The sequence below is a fragment of the Mirounga angustirostris genome, unplaced genomic scaffold (genome assembly GCF_029215605.1).
Source record: "Mirounga angustirostris isolate CCGP_5_RB_7025 unplaced genomic scaffold, mMirAng1.0.hap1 SCAF_7, whole genome shotgun sequence".
NCBI classification, from domain to species: Eukaryota; Metazoa; Chordata; class Mammalia; order Carnivora; family Phocidae; genus Mirounga; species Mirounga angustirostris.
Genome location: NW_026991715.1, coordinates 58,979,049 through 58,999,278, shown reverse-complemented (window position 1 = coordinate 58,999,278; position 20,230 = coordinate 58,979,049). Strand labels below are relative to the sequence as shown.

The window sequence follows — 20,230 nt, the reverse complement described above, 5'->3', positions numbered from 1 at the left end:
ATGTTAGATTTATTCTGGTGTACACATGTGCCACCGGATTAGTTCGTATGCAGAATGTACTGAAGTACACCTTCTCCAGTCAGTTCTTTAGGAAACTGGTGGGGGGTGGGTGCTAGTTTTCCGGTACCCCAGCCAAGTGAAGGTCAAAAGCCAACCAAAAATGAGGAGTACTATTGGTACTGGTTGTTTTCCGGGCTCCAAGTGCTGTGCTACACATTGTCCACCAGGGGCCGCTGAAGCCACCTAAGCTCAGCGCGCAGAGGGGAGGCCTCCGCGCGTGCTCACTGGGTGCTGCGCGCGCCTCCGAACCCCTGCGCCACTTTAGATTTCGCCTGCTGTTTTCCTGGTGGCTTCCCCAAACCAAACCTCTGTGGCTGAGTACGGCAGCGCTTCGGGGACAAAAATCTTTCTCTTCTCTGGGCTCGGCCTTGTTAATTGTTCCGTGGTTAAACCGGGCGGCAAGTATTTGGGTCCCCGTTGCGCTGCTATTCAGGAGGTAGGGGGAGGCTGAGCCCGGCGCTGAGTTCGGGCTGACTGGGGCTTGGGCCCAGCGAGTCGGTGCCGCTGCGCGGATGTTGCGATGGCTGATCGGGGGAGGCCGAGAACCTCAGGGACTGGCGGAGGTAAACACCCAGGCGACCCCGCCTGCCCCCGCAGAGCCCGAGCTTGCCCGAGCGGTGGCTCCGGTCTGAGCCCTGCTCCCCGTCCAGACGCCGGAGCCCCATGCAGAGGCGGGGCCTGTGGGCTTGGAGGCTGTCGAGGGCGTGGTTGGCGTGCGGGGGAGGGGGACTGGCGCGGATGGGGACACTGACCGTAGCCATTCGGAACTCCTGATTCCCTTAAGACCTCGAGAATTAAATATCCCCTTTTCAAAAGGAGGAAGCTGAAGCTGATACGATTCAACAACAGGTTCAAGAACTAGTCTTCTCCGTACTTAAACTAGCTTCATTTCAATTAAAATTATCTGACTTACTAAGAAGCAAACAAGTGGTGACTGCAACTTTCTAGTTTATTAGAATTGGTGGCACTTCCAACAACAACTGATGCTTGCTCAGGGAATGGAAAATCTATTTGATTATTTATTCAACAACAACAAAATATAAAATTATTTTTAAAAATTAATAATTTGCTTCAAAGTCAAGAAAATTGTTTTTTTAATTAACTCCTATTTTTGGTTCCATAGTCACTCTTTCTTCATGGGCCTGAATAATTGGATTGACTGTAATTTACATTTGAAATGTTGAGAATAAAATAATTTTGGAATCTTAAAAGGATTGAGGTCTGAAATTTATTTCAGTTGCCACCCTAGAATTAGAGTTTGTATTTGGATTCCCTTTTATTTATAGGAAATAGTTGTTTTGATTGTTTAAAAAGTTGGGGTTGTGAGTCAGCAGCCTTACTTCTCACTTTTAACTTCCTCATACCTTTGCAATTGAGGCTTACTGTCTATTAAAAAAAATATTTCAAATCAGGTTCATTTCAGACAGGCTGAGATCTTAAACGTTAGGGAATAGTTGTAGATAATTATATATGTGACATGATAATTCTGTATTAACCCAATTATTTGATTAATCATATAATTTCATTATCTAATTCTCCCATGCCTGGTAAACTTTCATTTGAGGGAGGTGGTATACAGTTTTCAAATTTCTCACTTTTGCTTTTCTTTTCAGAACCACCGCTAGAAATGAGATGGTATAAATAAAAAGCACCCCCTCCTTTGGGGGTGATTTTTTGGAGAAAACATTTATGTATGTTAGGTTACACATTTTTCATGTTAAAGTACTTCACTTGTATACCCATTGTGAATTGTACTTTGTCAGAACCAATGATTTTCCTTAATTTATGCAAGAACTGCTTCTAGTTTTAGCAGTATTTCTCTGCTGGGATGATTTTGCCCTTAGGACGTATTTGGTTATGTCTGGAAACATTTTTGATTTTCAGAATGGGGGAGATTAGATTTCTATTGCATCTAGTATGTGGAAACTAGGGATACTGTTGAATATCCTACATAGGATAGTCCTCAACAGCAAAGAATTACCTGGTCCAAAATCTCAATAATGGCAAGTTTGAGAAATTTATCATGAAATAGTACCAGATTTGACTATAGAAAGGGGTTAGTAAGAGCTACCTTACGGAATAGTTGAGTGAATTATATGCCATATATGCTTTGCACAGTGTCTGGCAAATGGGCTGTGACCTAATTCTCTGTAAATGTTAGCAATGATCTTTATCAATATTATTGTCCAAACTTGAATTTATTGAATTTATCAGCTCTGAAAGATTTCATTCCTTCTTTTATTCAGTCAGCAATCATGTATTGAGTGCCTATAATGGTTTGGGCACTATTTTAATCTGTATTTACCCTTTTGACCTGCAGTTTTGTTTCTGTCAAGTTCTAATTGAGAAACACTCGTTCTAAATACTGAATTGGATTGGCCCATTGATTTTTTAGGTCAGGTTTATTGAGGTATAATTTCTTAACATAAAATTCACCTTTCTGCAAATTTATGGTGACTTGAAAATACTAAAATTTATGGCAAGGTGAGATTTCCCCCTCTTTACTTACATTGTTTTTAGTTAACAATCTGAAGAATGATGATCTGAGTTTAAGGATATTTAGATCAGTTCTAACATGATGTGGATTTGTAGTAAGAAAAATGTATGTTAAATTGGTAGTTAGTTGATATTAGGGGAAATAGTATATAGTATTAGAACATGGTATCTCACAGCTCTTTAAATCTTGTATTCTTAGACGTATACCATGCAGTTTTATTTCAGTATGGTCTTTTATCATAAATCATTTAATCTCTTTCTCTTTTGTTTTTCTTATTTTCCCCAATGCAAGAAATCTCCTTTACAGACAATAGGTGAAGAACAAACCCAGAATCCCTACACTGAACTGCTTGTACTGAAAGCTCATCATGATATTGTACGATTTCTGGTGCAGTTAGATGAATACAGGTAAGAAGCTCTAGTTGTCCAATTGCCTACTGTTTGGAAAGAATTTTTAGGGTATCATATATTTAAAAACAACTTCATAATTAATATCTTTTGTAAAAATTTCAAATCTGATCATTACTAACATTTATTAGAAATCAACATCTGCATCTTGATCAAATATGTGCCAAAGTCATTTTTTGCCCAGAAGTCAGGGTGTCATATCTGGTGACTTGATGGTGATTCTTGTTTGAGGTTTTTTTGTTTTTTGTTGTTAGTGCTTAGAAATGTTTTTTTTGTTAGTTTTGAGGAAGGGAATGACTTTAAAATTTGAGTGGGAGTTATGTTAAGGTGAACCTAAATTTGAGAAACAAATATAGGGAATGTTTAACTATGAAGTACCTACTAGGAATGTGCTATTTTTAGTGGAAGGTAAGGTAAGTAATCTGAATGTTTTGTTATTGAGGAAATCCTTTTAAAATGTGCATTATTTACTTCCTTGTCAACATGTTCAGTGTTGTGTTTAACTGCAAATAGAGATGAGGTATGTAGGTCTTAGGACTGTAGATTTAGCTTATTACTGATCTTTATATCTGTTTATTAAGCCCTTATTCAACTAAATGCTTAGTAGCATGTAGCATAAAAACAATTAGAGTTAATTTTGTAACTGTTTAATATTTATCTTCTCTAGAAGCTAAACTTCATGGGGGAGGCATGTTTTTCTTATTCACCACAGTATCCTTAGTACCTGGCACAGTGCCTTACATGTAGCAGGTAATTAATAGATAGTTCTTGAATGAGTGACTCCCCGCACTGTTAAGTGTGCGTGTTGCATGCCATCCTAACTCCCTAACCCCGTCTGTTTTCCCTGTCAATTTTCCCACTTTCATCTCTAATTTTCTCTTTTACCTTTGATACTATCTTTTTTTTTTTTTCCACTTTTGACTCCATGGGTCACTGCTCTTGTGATTATTCCTAATTCTGACCATCACTTCTAATGTCTATTAACCTTGTTTCTTCTCTGCTTTTTTTTTTTTATGTCTTTGGTAATGCTTTTCCCATGTGCAGTGCGAGTGTGACAGCACCTGGAGTTAGGTCAGATTTTACAGGTTAGGGGCATAGTCCTGCACAGCACTTCCCTCACCTCAGTCACCAGCTGCAGTCTCCAGGGGTGCCAGGCCACCCCCCCACACCCTCAGGTTTGATACTTACTAGAAGCACTGACAGAACTTAGGAAAGCAGTATTCTTAGGATTACAATTTTATAAAGGATACAGTCAGGACTAGCCAAGTGCAGAGATGCTTATGACCAGGTCTAGGAAGGCCTCGAATGCAAAGCTTCTGTGTCCTTAGAACATGTCACCCTTTCAGCACATCAGTGTGTATTACCATCAAGGAAGCTCGCTCAAGCTCTGGGTATCCAGAGTTTTTATTGGGGTTCATTACTAGGAATGATTGAGTCATTTGCCACCTGATTGAACTCAATTTCCAGCCCTTCTTTCCCTGCCCTGTCCCCACACTCCAATGCGAGGTTGAGAAGTCAGGTGGCTCAAAGCACAGCCCTCTAATTACATGGTTCATATTTCCTACATGGCTAGACCCTATCCTTAAATTGTCTAGAGGGCCCACCCTGAGTCATCTCATTTGCATAAACTGAGGTGAGGTCTGGGGAGCCCAGCTCCATTCTAGAAACCAGGGACACAATCCAGCCAAATTATTTTACAACAATATGTTCCTCAGCTTTTGCTTGAGAAGATTCGTTTCTTATATATATTACTAGCCTGTCAACATTGTTTTGTTGTGATATGAGCCAGCCAAATAATAACATGTAAACAATAGTATAATAATCTTCAGACTTTTTGGTAGTATTCATTGTTGATATGTTCTGAGACATTGTTTATTTAGCCAGCCAGTCAGTCAGATCTTTGAAACTAAACATTTCTGGAAATATAGGATATTTGGACAGCTAGAGTTTCTTGTTATTTTACCATATTAAGTTGTGAGGTAGGTTTTAAAAAACCCAAATGATTTCTTAGGCCATAAATCACTAATATTTGGGTCTTAAGGAATCCTCAGATCATGTTGTCTGAGAAAGTTAAATAAAAAATATACAATGTACTTTCAGGATGCAATCTTTAAATTTTTATATAGAATAACTGTTAAGATTCCATTTTCATTGTTATCCGTCCTGTGAAATGTCCTGTTGGCTCTTATTACATAGAAGAAGAATCTGCAGAAAAGCCCATCTCGTAGAATAATGATCATTGTGCAAATGCTGATATTTGATTACGTGTTCCCCACAGTGATGCTCCTGTATAAATCAGTTGTTTAATGAGGTAGTAAATGTTCTGTAAATGTAAAAAATGTTCATGTAAAAAATGTTCATGTAAAAAATCTAAAAAATTATAGACAGGTGTATCAGTTCTCTATTGCTCTCTCAAATACCAGCCCAAATACCACTTTCAAACAACCTGCTATTTACTTAACTCACTAACTGCAGGTAGCTACTGAGGGAGGGCTCAGCTGGGTGGGGTACTTTTTTTTTTCCATCTGTGCCCGGATCAGCTGATCTTGTTTAGGTTTACTTAATGCATGTCTGGTCAACAGGTAAATTGGCTGGGGATGTTGGTTCATATTGGTCTCAGCTGGGATGACTGGGCTTTCTCTCTGTATGGTTGCTCAAGTGCTTGTGCACATAGTGATCATGAAGTTCTGATATGAGCGAATGGGCGAACCCTGATGTAAAACTCTTCCCAAGACTCTGTATCATGTTTGCTGCTGTTTCATTAGCCAGAGTGAGTCAGGAGCTTGCACAGATTCAGTACCTGGATAAATAAACTCTACCTCTGGAGGGGAGAAGCGACTAAGTCCTGTTGCTAATGCTGGTGGACATAGGAAGGGAGGATAATTTGTGGCCATGTATGTTACCGATCACAGGGAATCTGAATGCCTAGAAATAGATGAAAAACCTACATTTTGGCTTTTGCAATAAAGTGAAGATTTTACTACATGAGTCACATTTAATTCTTTGTGCTCAAGTCGTTACTGTGTCAAAATTTACATCTAGTTAGATACAAGGTTTTCCTGTCAGTGAAAGACCTGTAGAAGTGTCAATGTGTGTTTGTTTTAAAAAATTTAATTCTGCCCTGAAAAACCCTGAAGGAGTCACTACTGCTAAGGAAGATATAAGAAATCTACATATTATATAAATACTTAAATTAAGAGCATGGCATTTTCATTCTTAATTTAGTAGTTTAGATAATTTAGAATTATCTTTACCATTGCTAATGTACATTATTTGTGTATGGTCAAATTACAGAAATATATATTATACTTTTTGTGTTTTTATTTAATTTTTGTGGGCCTTACATTCTGGTTTTTTGGTCAGCTGTTGTAATCCAGGTTTCACGCTTCAGGTCTTTAGATAATATCATTTTATTGAGAATTTTGCAGAAGGATTTTCTTGTTTTCTTGGCAGCTCGGCTAAAATCAGTGAGTGGAAAATTTTCACAGATTGGTTTTTGAAGATACCAAATAAATCCTGTATAACCTAACAGACAGCTGCCTTTTCTTTTCTTCTTTAGTGTTTTTTGAACATGAAGTGAGGGTCATATTGATTGGGAGATCACTAGAGAAGGCTAAGCCTCAGCAAGAGATTTCCAAAAAATGGACTGTGCTAAAATTGCATGTAATACTCTAGCATTTGACATATTAAACTAAACTGAGTTCATAACACATTTTAAGAATAGTTTTCTTTGTTGCTTATTTGACCATTCCTTGCTCCTCCAGGAAACAGACAAGGTTATGTAGGATGGTGATCATGACTGGAAAAGAATTAGGTGACCCATGAAATGCCAGACTAGAGAACAGAATGTGCCCCTAGAACAGCTGGTCCAGCTGTACATTTACAAGACACTAAACAAACTCATCCAGTTGGATAATTCACTAACAACAAACATTATGTTATATCTTTAAGGAAATATTCTTTTTTTTTTTTTTTTTAAAGATTTTATTTATTTGACAGAGAGAGAGCACAAGCAGGGGAAGCAGTAGGCAGAGTGAGAGGGAGAAGCGGACTCCCCACTGAACAGAGAGCCCGATGCAGGGCTCGATCCCAGGACCCTGGGATCATGACCTGAGCTGAAGGCAGCCGCTTAACTGACTGAGCCACCCAGGTGCCCCATTTAAGGAAATATTCTTAAGCTAAAATTATCTTTCTCACTGACATTTGGAGAATAGAAATCAGTAGTCAAGGTGATTTAGACCCTTTTCATACCTGAGTTCCCTGCAAAGCAGATAGCAAAATGGAATGAAGCATACAAGTGGTTTATTAGAAACATCAATGAGAGGAAAAGGGAGGAAGCAGGATTAGACAAGGGGAGCTATCTCAGACTGTGGTGTAGATCTGACAGTCTCTCTAGGCCCAGTGGGGAACTCTGGAGGAAAGAATGCTCTTTATAGGAATTCTGTGTTGGATAGAAACAAATGGGACTTTTAACCCTGCCTTGCTTAGTCACTGGCTGAGGGTCATCCAGGAACGTACTTAATTTCCTTTGACTGGGAGCCAGCTGAGATGGTTAGGACTTTGGCTTGAAAGCTGAAATGGACCCTAAAGTGAACAGCTGGAGGCAGGTAACCACATTCCTCAGAGCTGGGCAGCTTCGTCTCTTGAAGGGCTATCTGCAAGATGTATATTGCCTTTCCTATACAAACTGTATCTTGGGATCAGTAATAATCAATGAGAGGAAATTTCTCTTTATAGAAGAATTCAAGCTAGGAAGGATCATGAAATTGGAATATTGTAATTTTGCAACCTCTGATAACAAATTTAGACAGTTTATTGATGGTTGTTAACATCACATGCTCATAAAAGAAAGACTACCAGAAATTACATTTCCTGTTGGAGTATGCGAACTCCCCATGAAATGGCCCTACCAATAAGTCAAATTTAAATCTGATTAAGCCTCTAGATCTATTAATTTACTGGAAATACAGGGGACAGAGGTGCATGTTGAATGACCGCAAAGGAAGGAAGCTAGCAAAATCCAGACTGAGAACTCTATGACACAAATGTTTAATTGCAAGGAGAAAAATAGGAAGAAAGAATCGGTAGAATAGAAGAGACTTCAGAGATACATCAACCACTGCAACTATGAACTTTATTTAGATCCTGCTTCCCATAAACTTAAAAAAAATCCTGAGACAGGGAAATTTGATCCTTGAGTATGTGGTGACATTAAGAAATTAAATGGTAACTTTAGTCCTGATGTAAAGGAGTTCTAAAAGATACATACTGAAATATTGACTGATGAAATGTAGTTACTGGATTTGCTTCAAAATAATCTGCAGAGGGGGTTTTGGGTGTGTGTACAGATGAAACCGTATTGGCCATGAGTTGATAATTATTGAAGAGAGATGAGTACCTGGGATTTTTGTTATGCTGTTTATACTTGAATGTATGTTTAAGTTATCCATAATGAAAAATTGAAAAATGGTATATATTTGATAGAGAGGAAATTAAAATGCCAATTTAAAAGGTATTTTTGTTTCAGAATAAAACTTTTTCTTAGATATTAGGTGCAAGAATCACACAATTGGACCTGAACGTAAAAACTAATAACTGGCAAAAAGCTGGGTTAAACGATGTTGGCTTTGATATACAATCCTAGTGGGATTTCTGATTCTTCATCTTGTGTTAGATAGCCTTATTCACCCAAATCACTGGTACACACCTGGACATCTGCAAGCCTCCCACTCAGATGTAGGCTTCCCTGAAAATAAGAGCAAAGCACAATGTTTCCCCTATAGAAACACATAAATCCTCAGAGAAAACCCTGCAGGGTCCTAACTGAGCATGCTCAGTTCATTCTCATACACTCACTTATTTGACCAGCCAGGCAGAGAGAGGCCAGGGATGTTTCTCTAGTAGTAGAAATTCTTTCACAGAAATTTGAGCTCATGTGAATGGAGGCTTCCCCTGATAGAAGTCCTAGGGAGTTTTGGGTTTCTAATATTTGTAAACTTTGATGTTGTAGTTTAGCTTTCTGTTTGTGATTTGGGGAGGGAAGAATTTACGAAGGGTTTACCTCTCCTAATGACCATGAAAACTGTGTGTGTGTGTGTGTGAGCTAAAAAAGGACCATAGACATTCAGATATTAGAGTTATGTTAATGTATGCATTTTTCTTAAGAAAAAAGAGTTTGATGTTCCAGTAAATCTATTGAAAGGATCAGTGACATCAGTGTGTATGGCTCATGAAAATGCTTTCAAGTTCCCTTCCGCTTCTCTTACAAGTTTCCACATACTTCTCTGATTTTCTTCAAGTAGTTCGAGAATACAAGATAAGTAAAAATCTATTTTAAATGGAAGTTTTCTATTTTTTCAGTGTGGTTGGGTTTTTGGTATTGTACCATTTTTCATTTCTATTGTAAAAAATATATACTATTTTAGTTGCATCATGCATTAGAAAGTACTTGTGGATTAGGTGAGGAGTTAGTTAACCACAGGGATTTTTTGTTTTGCCATAATAATATTCTCTTTTTATTTTTCTAGTGCTTTATGGTAGATATTGAATACAGGAAGTTTTATGGACTGTACCTTTCATTATGTCCTCTAAGGTTATATTTGAATCTGTAGCACCTTTGACCTAATTGAAATAAATTCAAATGAATAAGAACTATTAAATAATAGACTTAGGAATTACTTGTGAAAATATTTTGTTATACAAATCTTTGAAGTTTTGCTGTACTTTTCAGTTCACAGTTGCAAGAATGAGAGTACTTTCTCTGAGATGTTCAAAGGGAAGGTGTTTAAAAGGAATGACTTCTATAAATTGAAAGGAGTACAAATGAGAATTCTCAATGGATTCATGATCTGGACCCTATAACATTACTTAGTAATGTAGACTGAGTTCTTTAAGGGCAAGAACTATTCTACTGATCTTTACATTCAGTATCAAATATATATTATCAAATATACATATAATACATTTAATGCTTAATATATAGTTAGTGTTTAATATTTCTTGAATGAATGAGTGAATCATCAACTCTCATGATAAGTTTAGTTCTCATAATTAGGGTAGGAGAGGATGGAACATTCTAGAAGCTCTGCTATAGGTCTTCATAAAATCATGTTTCACCTTGTTAAACTTCTTTTCATGCATATAGTTTTTGCTGGGTCATTTATTTATTTATTTATTTTTAAAAGATTTTATTTATTTATTTGACGCAGAGAGAGAGACAGCTAGAGAGGGAACACAAGCAGGGGGAGCGGGAGGGGGAGAAGCAGGCTCCTGGTTGAGCAAGGAGCCCGATGCGGGGCTCGATCCCCGGACCCCGGGATCATGACCTGAGCTGAAGGCAGACACTTAACGACTGAGCCACCCAGGTGCCCCTTGCTGGGTCATTTAATCATATACACTCAATGAGTGTTTTTGAAGACATGGTTTCAAGTTGAAAGATATATGTTAAGTATGGGACAGGAACATGAAAAGAAAAGGAATTTTTGTATGTGTGTGGTGGGTTTCTGGGTTTTAAATTTTTTTTAATTTTAATTTTTGTTTTGACAGTATATTCATATGTTAATAATGATAAAAGGAAAAATGAGGTTACTTTAATACACTTAATGATTACCTATTTTACAGAGCCCTTGCAACACTTAAATGTTCGCTTATTCATTAATTTATTCATTGAAAAAGCATTTCTTTGGTGTTTTAAACCTCCTAGAGATAATCAGAGATTTGTTGGACTCGAAAATGCCACATCATAAACACCAATAAATATGGCAATTACTGTATTTCATTGATTCTAAGAAGCCTGTTTTTCCCCTATTTTAAGATCTCTGAAATTTGGAGATATCATAAAATTGTTAGTGTCTTTCAGTTATAATTGGCAGTATAGAATGTCTTATACTTGATACCTTAAAGTTGATGAAATACATTTCTAAACAATCACTGAATTTTGAGATCCTGAAGCAAGATCCACATGTAATTGATCTTGACATTTCCCTGTCACCTAGCATGAATCTCACTAAATATATTTTGTACTAATCAGTAAGGAAGCGTTTCTCTTAAAACCTTAGCTATAGACTTGAATCTTTGGATTCTATGAGTTTAGAATGTTTTAAAAAGTTATTACATGTAATTTTAATGCAATACAGCCACAATTCTTCCTTCCATTGAATAGTTTAAACCTTACTGGCATTTTAATTACTCCTTTTTTATAATTCATGACTTCTTTTTAGCAATTACAATGTATCTTACTATTAGGAATTCTTGGGTTGAATTTTCATTTCTGATTTGCAGATGGCTGAAGTGTGTGCTTGACTGATTAGGATGAACTGATTATAGTTTAAGATAAACTGATAAAGTGTAGCTAGTTTTCAATTATCCATCCTAATAGCATGGATAATTGTAATTTGCAAATGATCTCCCAACCCTTTATTCGTTATTTTATGGGTGATACTAATATGTAGCAAAGTTATATTGATTTGCATTTCTAAACTTCATGTTTTCTCTTTAGAGGAGGTAATAACAAATACTGAAATGGCAAAAAAAAGGCAGCAATAGAGAATATATAAGAAAATTGAAAGACCCGAATATCCACCAACTGGGTAATTGACCTCTGAGCAATAAAAAGTTGGCTGTGATTTCATGCATTACATTGAGCATTGTTTAGATTTAACTTTTGTTCACTACTGATTAAATTAAAGTTTGAGGTGAAATGCTCTATATCTCATTTCTAAACTCTCAACCGTTCAATCGTCTCTCATTGTGAACTCATGAGATTTAGACATGATAAAACAATAATGAGAAGTTAAAAATCAGAGTTAGAAAAAAGTTCTATGTATTTTAAACCTGCAGTCTTCTAGAAAGGAGAAAAGCAATTATAAGAGTTTCAAGAATCAATAGAAATTGATGTTTTATACCAAAGAAAACTTAAGACCTTGAGTCCTGCCTCCCCACCATCACTATACAAATAAAAAGAAATCAATAGGCCTAGAAACATAAGCTATTAAAGATTGATGTTCAGCAACTAGTTTTGATACTTAGGCATTGTTTCATATTCTGATTCAGAAAAATATATGTTATTAAATAAGAAATTGTATTTTTAATTTAAAAATGTTTTCTTTTTAATCTCCAGATTTTTTATATACTTCATTTTGAAATAAGAATAAATGTTAGGCATGGATTTAAAAAATAATTCTGCATGTGATTTCTTACTAGTTACCTAGGAAGTTCTAAAGGTCCTTCCATCAAAAAGATACATAGTTCTATATTAAAAAATTGTTAACAGACTTTGGTGAGGATGTATTTAACTAATTTCCCATCTCCTGAATAATCTCTTAGCTCCTGTAGTAGGAGATGTAATTGAAGGATTTAGAAATGAATACTGAAATGAGCCAGTGAAGACAGCAGTTACTTATGGGACTCCGAAACTGAGCATGAGAAATTAGAACTTGAAGCTCAGTTTGGAGTTTTAAGGAAATGGCTGAAGTAGTGAGATTTTATGGATCTCATTAGTGGTAAAATTTGTAAGAATTTCCTGATACTCTCAGTAACAAAGTAACTTTTGTGTCTTAGTGTATCAGTTCCCCAGTGATAGACCTGAATGGCTAACAGTGTTTCCTGTAATGAAGACATTCAAGGCATACCCAGATTTTGTGAAACCCACTAACAGTCTTGCAAGGAAGAACACATTTTTAAAATGTCATAGCTCCCAGTGGATTATCATTATTAATGTTATTATTATTATTAATGGTTGTTAACTATAAGGGGCCAGTTATGCACAGTTCATAGCTGGCTTTCTATAATACCACTTCTTTCCTTTTCAAAAAACAAATCTTGAATTTAGGTGAATGAAAGTGATCTGGGAACAACTTTGGATCAATTTTGATTCATTAAAGAATCATTTACAAACTTATATACTACATTATTAATAAATTACTTGACATGGTTATGGTGTGATTGCTGTATACCACGTGTTGGGACATTGCTTGAGAACAGTGCTTTCTTGATTTTACTGTAATGCATTCACTATGATGAGTAATCGTGTACAACAAATTATTTTTCTTGGCATTCTTTGTATCATGGATATCTTCTACTCTACAAAATGTATACGATTGTTCCTTTATGTATAGTGAATGGGAAGTAAAGAGAGAAGCTATAACCGAGTTCATCACAGCTCTTTTCTCATGGCAGGAAATAAACTTTCCTTTACCTTTTTGCATTTCAAACATTTTCACTAAAAAAACAAAACAAAAACCCTCAAAAAACCTCAAAGCTTCCAAACTAAGAACACAGTATTTACATGAAAAGACTAAGAGCCAAGTGGAGCAAAGAGAGATCTTGGCTTTAAATAGTAAAGTTAAAATATCTTTACAGAGAAAATAATAGAAATAATGAACTTATCTAGAGACATGATTCCTTTGTTCCACTCTTGGAATATCACTTCCTATCAATAGGTGAAGCTCTTCCTCAGTTTGGTTTCATATCACCTGTCAGGGTTTAATCATATTTTTAAAGCCAGGAAGGACTTGTCTCCTTTCTTACAGTTTTAGCAGTTGATTCATTGTAATGCTGTGAATGGCTTTAGTTATCTTTGGATCTCAGTACCTGGCATAAAACCTAGAAGGTAGTCCATAATTATTTGTTGAATTAGCTTAACTTAATCAGCCTTAATATAAGTCAAAATACCATTAATAAATTCTGATAGTTCTTAGAAATTTTAGCATATAAATGTCACCAGAAATTTCTTTTCTTTTTACCTTTTTTCTCTACCCAGATTTGCATCTGCTGGTGATGACGGAATTGTAGTTGTGTGGAATGCCCAGGTGTGTATTAATTCTATGTGAATTGTGTAATAAAGACATGACTTTATAGTTGAGTTTGCATTCATAAATGTTATTTGGGTATATACCTGCATATGAGTATACTGAAACTAATTAATACTTGAAAAAGGCTACTTACGATGAATCCATTTATAATGGGGGGGCAATATTTCATAGTAGAGAAAGTTTTAATCTTACTGAACAAATTTAAGTTACCAGCAACTATGTACTGACTCTGAAAATGGATTAAGTGTTGATTTATTTTTGTGGGAGATAGAATTTTTATTTCAAACTTGTACGATAGCATAATGTAATATTCTTCTCATGTTTGACTTTAATAGGAATGTAATAAAAGGCTAATTTTTTTTCAAAAATATTTAAGGCTTCACCAAACTTTTAAGGCTGATCTTTTGATACTCAAATTATTCTCTTTTGAAACATTTATCTTCTCACTGTTACTTGGATTGTTAACTGGTCTGACTCTTTCAGATCCTCATTTCTCAGTGGCTTTGACAGTGATTAAAGCAGTTATTTAACATTATGTTCACCATGTTCATGAAATCCTGCGACCTTGGAAGGATTTGCAATTTATGTTATATTTACATTGGATCTTTTGTGTTTACTACTTGGGAAAGTCAGTGAGAGACTGATAGCTGAAGACACTAGATAGATAGGAATAGCTGTTGTTGTTAGAGATGGAGTGGAGACTGAGTTTATGAGTGGTTGAACTACTACTCTTGGATGTGTACAGTATATGTATTGTGTTGTTATGCTAACTTTTATTTCCCTCAACAACATTTTAACTTTGGAGATTAGATAACAAATACTTGGATAATGAGGACTCCCTATTTTTTTCCTACAGATTAGTTACTGATTTTTTTATGCTTAATTTATACAATTCTTAAAACCACATGGTATGGTTTTAAGAATATCCCTTTAAATTTTCATGTAAAAATATGCTAAAAATTAGTATTTTCTATTAGAAAATAATTATGGCTACTCTTTCAGTACCTGTTTAGATTCTATTTGATTGCTTAAAGTTAGATTTTAGCATCTAAGTAATTAAAAATGGAATTATATTATTTTCTACATGGTGATTCTTCTAAATGTTGTCATTTAAGATTATTTAAGTTATAAATATGATATGAGCCTATTGAAATTTTTATTGGTATTTCAGACAGGAGAAAAACTTCTGGAACTTAATGGACACACTCAAAAGATAACAGCTCTTATTACATTTCCTTCCTTGGAAGCTTGTGAAGAAAAAAACCAACTGATCTTGACAACCTCTGCTGATAGAACAGTTATTATATCCTTAAATCTGGAAGAAAGTGAAATAGCTATAGTGACCCAAGGGTACATACATTATTAGATTTTAGCCTTTGGGGGCTTGTCTGTGCATTCATTTTAGCAAAAATGATTTTGCTCTAGCCTTTATAATACACTTCTTAAAAGTATTAGGCATCTGAAAAGTATTAGACTGGGAATAGGTTAAAGGCTTATTGTTGATGGAAACCCCATGACTAAAGCTGTTCTTTCCAGAGTTACTATTATATCAAGTCATAGAAAATGGAGAATTTGGGCTTAAAAGTACTTATTTATCTTAGTTTGTAAGAGATATTTAAAGAAACAAAGATGAGTTAGACTGGAGAATAATTTACATTTTTGTTTGTACAGTATTATACAGCAAAAGAAATGTAACGGCCCCAACCCATAAGAACCTTCTGAACATCTGAGCTTGGCAGAAAAGTGAATTACCATATGCTTAGTGTTTAATATTTAGTTTTTAAAAATAATTTTAAAAGAGTAAATTCTCCCCCTCCCCTGTTTTTAGATAAAAATTTAAGGTGTAACAAAATGGTAAAGTTCTCTAGAGAGCACTTATGTGTGCCAGGCATTGTTGTGTTTAACATATATTACATATGTTTTTACGTATATTCCATATTACATATATTAACATGTTTAATTCATATAAGTATTTTTATTCTTAATTAATTCCAGAAAAGAAAAGAGAGGCACAGAGAGGTTAAGTAACTTGCCCTAGGTCATACAGCCACTAGAGGGCAGATGGCAAGCAGTCTGACTGCAGGGTCAGAACTCTGAACCACTGTATATTATTGCCTTCATAAAATACTTCCCTTTATTATTTATATGCGGAATTTAGCCTTTAATATTTATATGAGGAATTAGATTTGTGAAGGCCTCAGCCAAATACTTAAAGGAAACTGTAATCTTACTTAAAAAAAAAAAAAAGGTATCCGAGATTAGCTTTAAATTGTGCTTATCTGAGAATTCTGTTTAAATAGTTTGAAGCATTAGGAAAGTAAGTTTTGGAGTATGCCCAAAGGAGTAGGTGTTTCCTGGGCTTCTACAGAACCAGGACAGACCTTATTATACACTTCATTATTTTTTTAAAGATTTTATTTATTTACTTATTTGAGGTAGAGAGAGCAAGCATGCGAGCGCATGCAAGCCTTAGCATGGGTGGGGTGTGCAGAGGGAGAGGGAGAAGCAGACTCCCCTGCTGAGCAGGGAGCCCGACCTGGGGCTCAGTCTCAGGACCCTGGGGTCATGACCTGAGCTGAAGGCAGATGCTTAACTGACTGAGCCACCCAGGTGCCCCCATAACACACTTTAAATGAGTTCATTAGCTCAAGTGATTTCTAGACAGATTGCCAATAGGTGAAAAAATTTCAAGTTAAGATTTATATGCGGTAAACTGTATTTTGTGGTGATGACAGTGTTGCATAAGCAATATTACATATATTTAAGTCAGAGTAATTTTATTACTACTGTTCTGTTGAGACAAATATTATTTTAGGGCCTAAGCTTTTTGTTTGTGTTCAGTATCAGTATAATCTCCAAAAATAGAATTTAAAATACTTTGTTTTTATTAGACCATTCCTAAGGTACTATAATAATGCTTAGAGGCAAATACTAAATTGCTGTTATAGTATGGAGATGAGTAGTTGAGACATTATCAATATGAACTTTACTTTTAAATGATGGTATCAAGTCATTTTCTTCATTGAATTTTCTTGTTAAAAATAATTCCAGGCTGCTTGAGCCTCCACTGTTAACAAACTTTATTAAATGTTGAAGATAAATTTTTAATTTTAGTCAGGTGATAGTCTTAAGTCTGTCCATATACACACATGTGTATGGAATAGACTTAAGACTATCCATATGCATGTATATAAATGTGTACTCAAACATGCTGTAAAATGTATATGTTATCGGGCGCCTGGGTGGCTCAGTCGGTTAAGCGACTGCCTTCGGCTCAGGTCATGATCCCGGGGTCCTGGGATCGAGTCCCACGTTGGGCTCCCCGCTCTGCAGGGAGCCTGCTTCTCCCTCTCCCACTCCCCCTGCTTGTGTTCCCTCTCTCGCTGTGTCTCTCTGTCAAATAAATAATAAAAATAAACTCTTTAAAAAAAAAAATGTATATGTTATCTTAGGAAATGGGGTGAAAAATTTGAAAATTGTTACGCTCCTTAAGTCAAACTAACCTTGGACACTTAATGGAGGTCCTCTAATTATTTTAAATATGTTTACAAGTAATGCACTATAACTGGCTTCTTTGAATTAGTATAACAGTAGTAAATTCTGCCATGCATGTTGAAGGAGCTTTCAAGTAAGAATTAATGGAGTTGGTAGTTTTTAGTATATATACTTTACGTTCAATGTTTATTAGATTATGGTGGACTATTTTAGAGAATAAGTTTGAAATTTAAACATTTGTAATATTTAATGCCTATAAATATTCAGTATTCAGACCATTCATTCTGTTGACATTTTCAGATAGTTTAATAGTAAAATTTGCCTCAAACTTATTTTAGATTGTAAGCTTGCTGTGCTAAGTTGATAACTCACTATCTGATTTAATTTTAGTAATAGTATAAATGCTAAATATTTTATGCTTTATTTCAAGATTTTTCTACCTGAATGTGTAACATTTATAATTTAATTATTAGAAAACTTATCTCCTAATTGAGATTTTAACATTCTGTTTAGAAATTATTTCTTAACATAAGTTTAGTTATGGGATTGTGATACTGGCAGACAAGTTCGGAAAGTATCCTGCTTCCAGTCTACTATAAAGGTAAAATCTTAAGCTGTTATTTTATGATAATAAAGTTTTTGTTTCAGAAAAAATGTTTAATAAGTTAGATGAAATTACTTTTGTTGGTTTTAAGAATTATTTCTTCCACACATACCTACAGTCATTTGATTGTAAGACTGGATTTTTGAGAGCTTATATATTAAATGTTAGAATGTTTGAATTTGAAATTAGATCAAGGGGTGAATATATAACAACATAAGGAAAAGGATAGTACCTAGTATGTTTCTTGTAGATAATTCTAGGGAGAGATGTTGCTTGCAGAATGACTATACCAGTAGCTAGTCTGTTTTTTTTTGTACTTTGAACTAAAAGCATGGATTTATTTGTCCCTCAATCTATGCTTTTTAAAAAATTTTTTTTTTTTTAATATTTTATTTATTTGCGAGAGAGAGAATGAGAGACAGAGAGCACGAGAGGGAGGAGGGTCAGAGGGAGAAGCAGACTCCCCGCTGAGCAGGGAGCCCGATGTGGGACTCGATCCCGGGACTCCAGGATCATGACCCGAGCCGAAGGCAGTCGCTTAACCAACTGAGCCACCGAGGCACCCCTCAATCTATGCTTTTTATAAGGTCATAAAGATGAGACAAATCAATTACTTCATTCCAAAGAAATGTTATGTGGCTAATTGGCTACTACTGTTAGTTTCACTCATTTTACAAACAAATAGTAGTTGGGGCTTGTTACATGTTAGGAAGTCTGCCCCATGTTGGAGAGGACTTGGTTACTTTGATTCCTACAGAAGAAATTACCTTGGATGTTCTTAGAAAGTGCCACTGCTTTTCAATAATGTCAGCAAGTTTGAGGATAGAGTCTTGTAAAATGTGATGTTTCCTTATTTGTTTTAAAGATAATTTTTCTTTATATTGGAGCTAACACTTTTTTTTAAAATGTAAAAAGAATTGCTGTGTGCCAGTAATCAAGGTATTTGATTTTTTTCCTAAAAAGCAGCATCTGTGGTAGACATCTTGTGCTACTATTGCTATTCTTATTATCAATTTAGTAGAGTTTCCAGAGAAGAAAGTGCCCAGAAATGCTTGTATCCAATTTAACAGTGGACTCTCTTTGAGGAAGTTATTAAAGTATTGATTTGATGAAAGTTTCTATGGTTTATTTGATCTGAGAAGATGCTTTTTTAAAATTCCCTAAAAAATATTCTTGCTGTTTGACAGAGGTCATAAGGTTTCAAATGAAAATACATGAGTGAAGGAATAGAGAATAGGAACAGGAGAAAAAGTTTGGTGTATTTTGGACAAATTCCTTTGGTGAACTGTTTATAGGAACTGATCATTAAGAGGTATCTTATTCTAGTATGGTGAAAGTACTTTTTAAAGAGATTTTACTATAATGTTAGTTAGATGGTTGTATTTACTCCTGCTGTGATCATGTTTCACATAAGACATTGATAAAAATAGCATTTCACTCATTTTATTTCAGTGTTCAGTTCTTCTTGAAGAGATAATTTATCAAATTCAGATCCCTAATAAATATAAGCAATACTATTATTTATTTTTTGAGCTAGTAAAGTCTTTATAAGGGTTCGTGTTAGCAAGGAAATGGTGAAGCATTTTTATTGCTGTTGAGGTATAAATTGAAGATATTCCTAGAAGGCAGTTTGACATTATTAATGAAAATTTTATTTTTAGTTTTTAAAGATTTTATCTATTTGAGAGAGAGAGTGAGAGAGAGCACAAGAGGGGATAGGGTCAGAGGGAGAAGCAGACTCCCCACCGAGCAGGGAGCCCAATGCGGGACTCCATCCTGGCGGGATCATGACCTGAGCTGAAGGCAGTTGCTTAACCAACTGAGCCACCCAGGAGCCCATTAATGAAAATTTTAAAATGATTACATGAATTGACCCAGAGATTCTACTTACAGAAAACTCTTTAAAGAAATAATTTAAAAAAACTTAGGCAGAGATTTATGAATGGAAATGCCTATTGAAGATATATTTTATAACTGAATGATTGGCAGTATCCTAAATGTCTTACAGGAAAACACTTAACATGCAGTAGATAGATATGCTAAGAATGGTATTTCAGAGAATTCATAAGGAGTTTGGAAAATTCTAATAAGATGTTAAGTGACACAATTAGTATATTATCCTTAACAAAATACTAGCAAGCCAAATCAACAGCATATAAAGAGGATTATACATCCTGCCCAGATAAGACTTATCTCAGTCTAACATCTGAAAATCAATAACTGTAATATACCATAGTAAGAATAAAGGACAAAAGCATGATCATCTGAGTAGATGAAGAAAAAGCATTTTACAGACTTCAGCACCCTCTCATGGTAAAAATAGTCAACAAACTAAGAAGAGATGAGAACTTCCTCA

The 20,230-nt window shown here is 35.3% G+C and overlaps 1 protein-coding gene across 1 annotated transcript in view; it reads left to right on the top strand.

The window, feature by feature from the left end:
- The first annotated feature begins 287 nt into the window (after positions 1–287).
- WDR41 (WD repeat domain 41) overlaps positions 288–20,230 on the top strand; it is a 49,391-nt gene continuing 29,448 nt past the window's right edge. Inside the window, exons 1-5 of the mRNA XM_045896907.3 lie at positions 288–623; positions 2,849–2,964; positions 13,724–13,772; positions 14,947–15,078; positions 17,809–17,871. Of these exons, the coding sequence (XP_045752863.1) occupies positions 573–623; positions 2,849–2,964; positions 13,724–13,772; positions 14,947–15,078; positions 17,809–17,871 (411 nt within the window). The 5' untranslated portion in view covers positions 288–572. The remainder of the gene's footprint in view (positions 624–2,848; positions 2,965–13,723; positions 13,773–14,946; positions 15,079–17,808; positions 17,872–20,230) is intronic.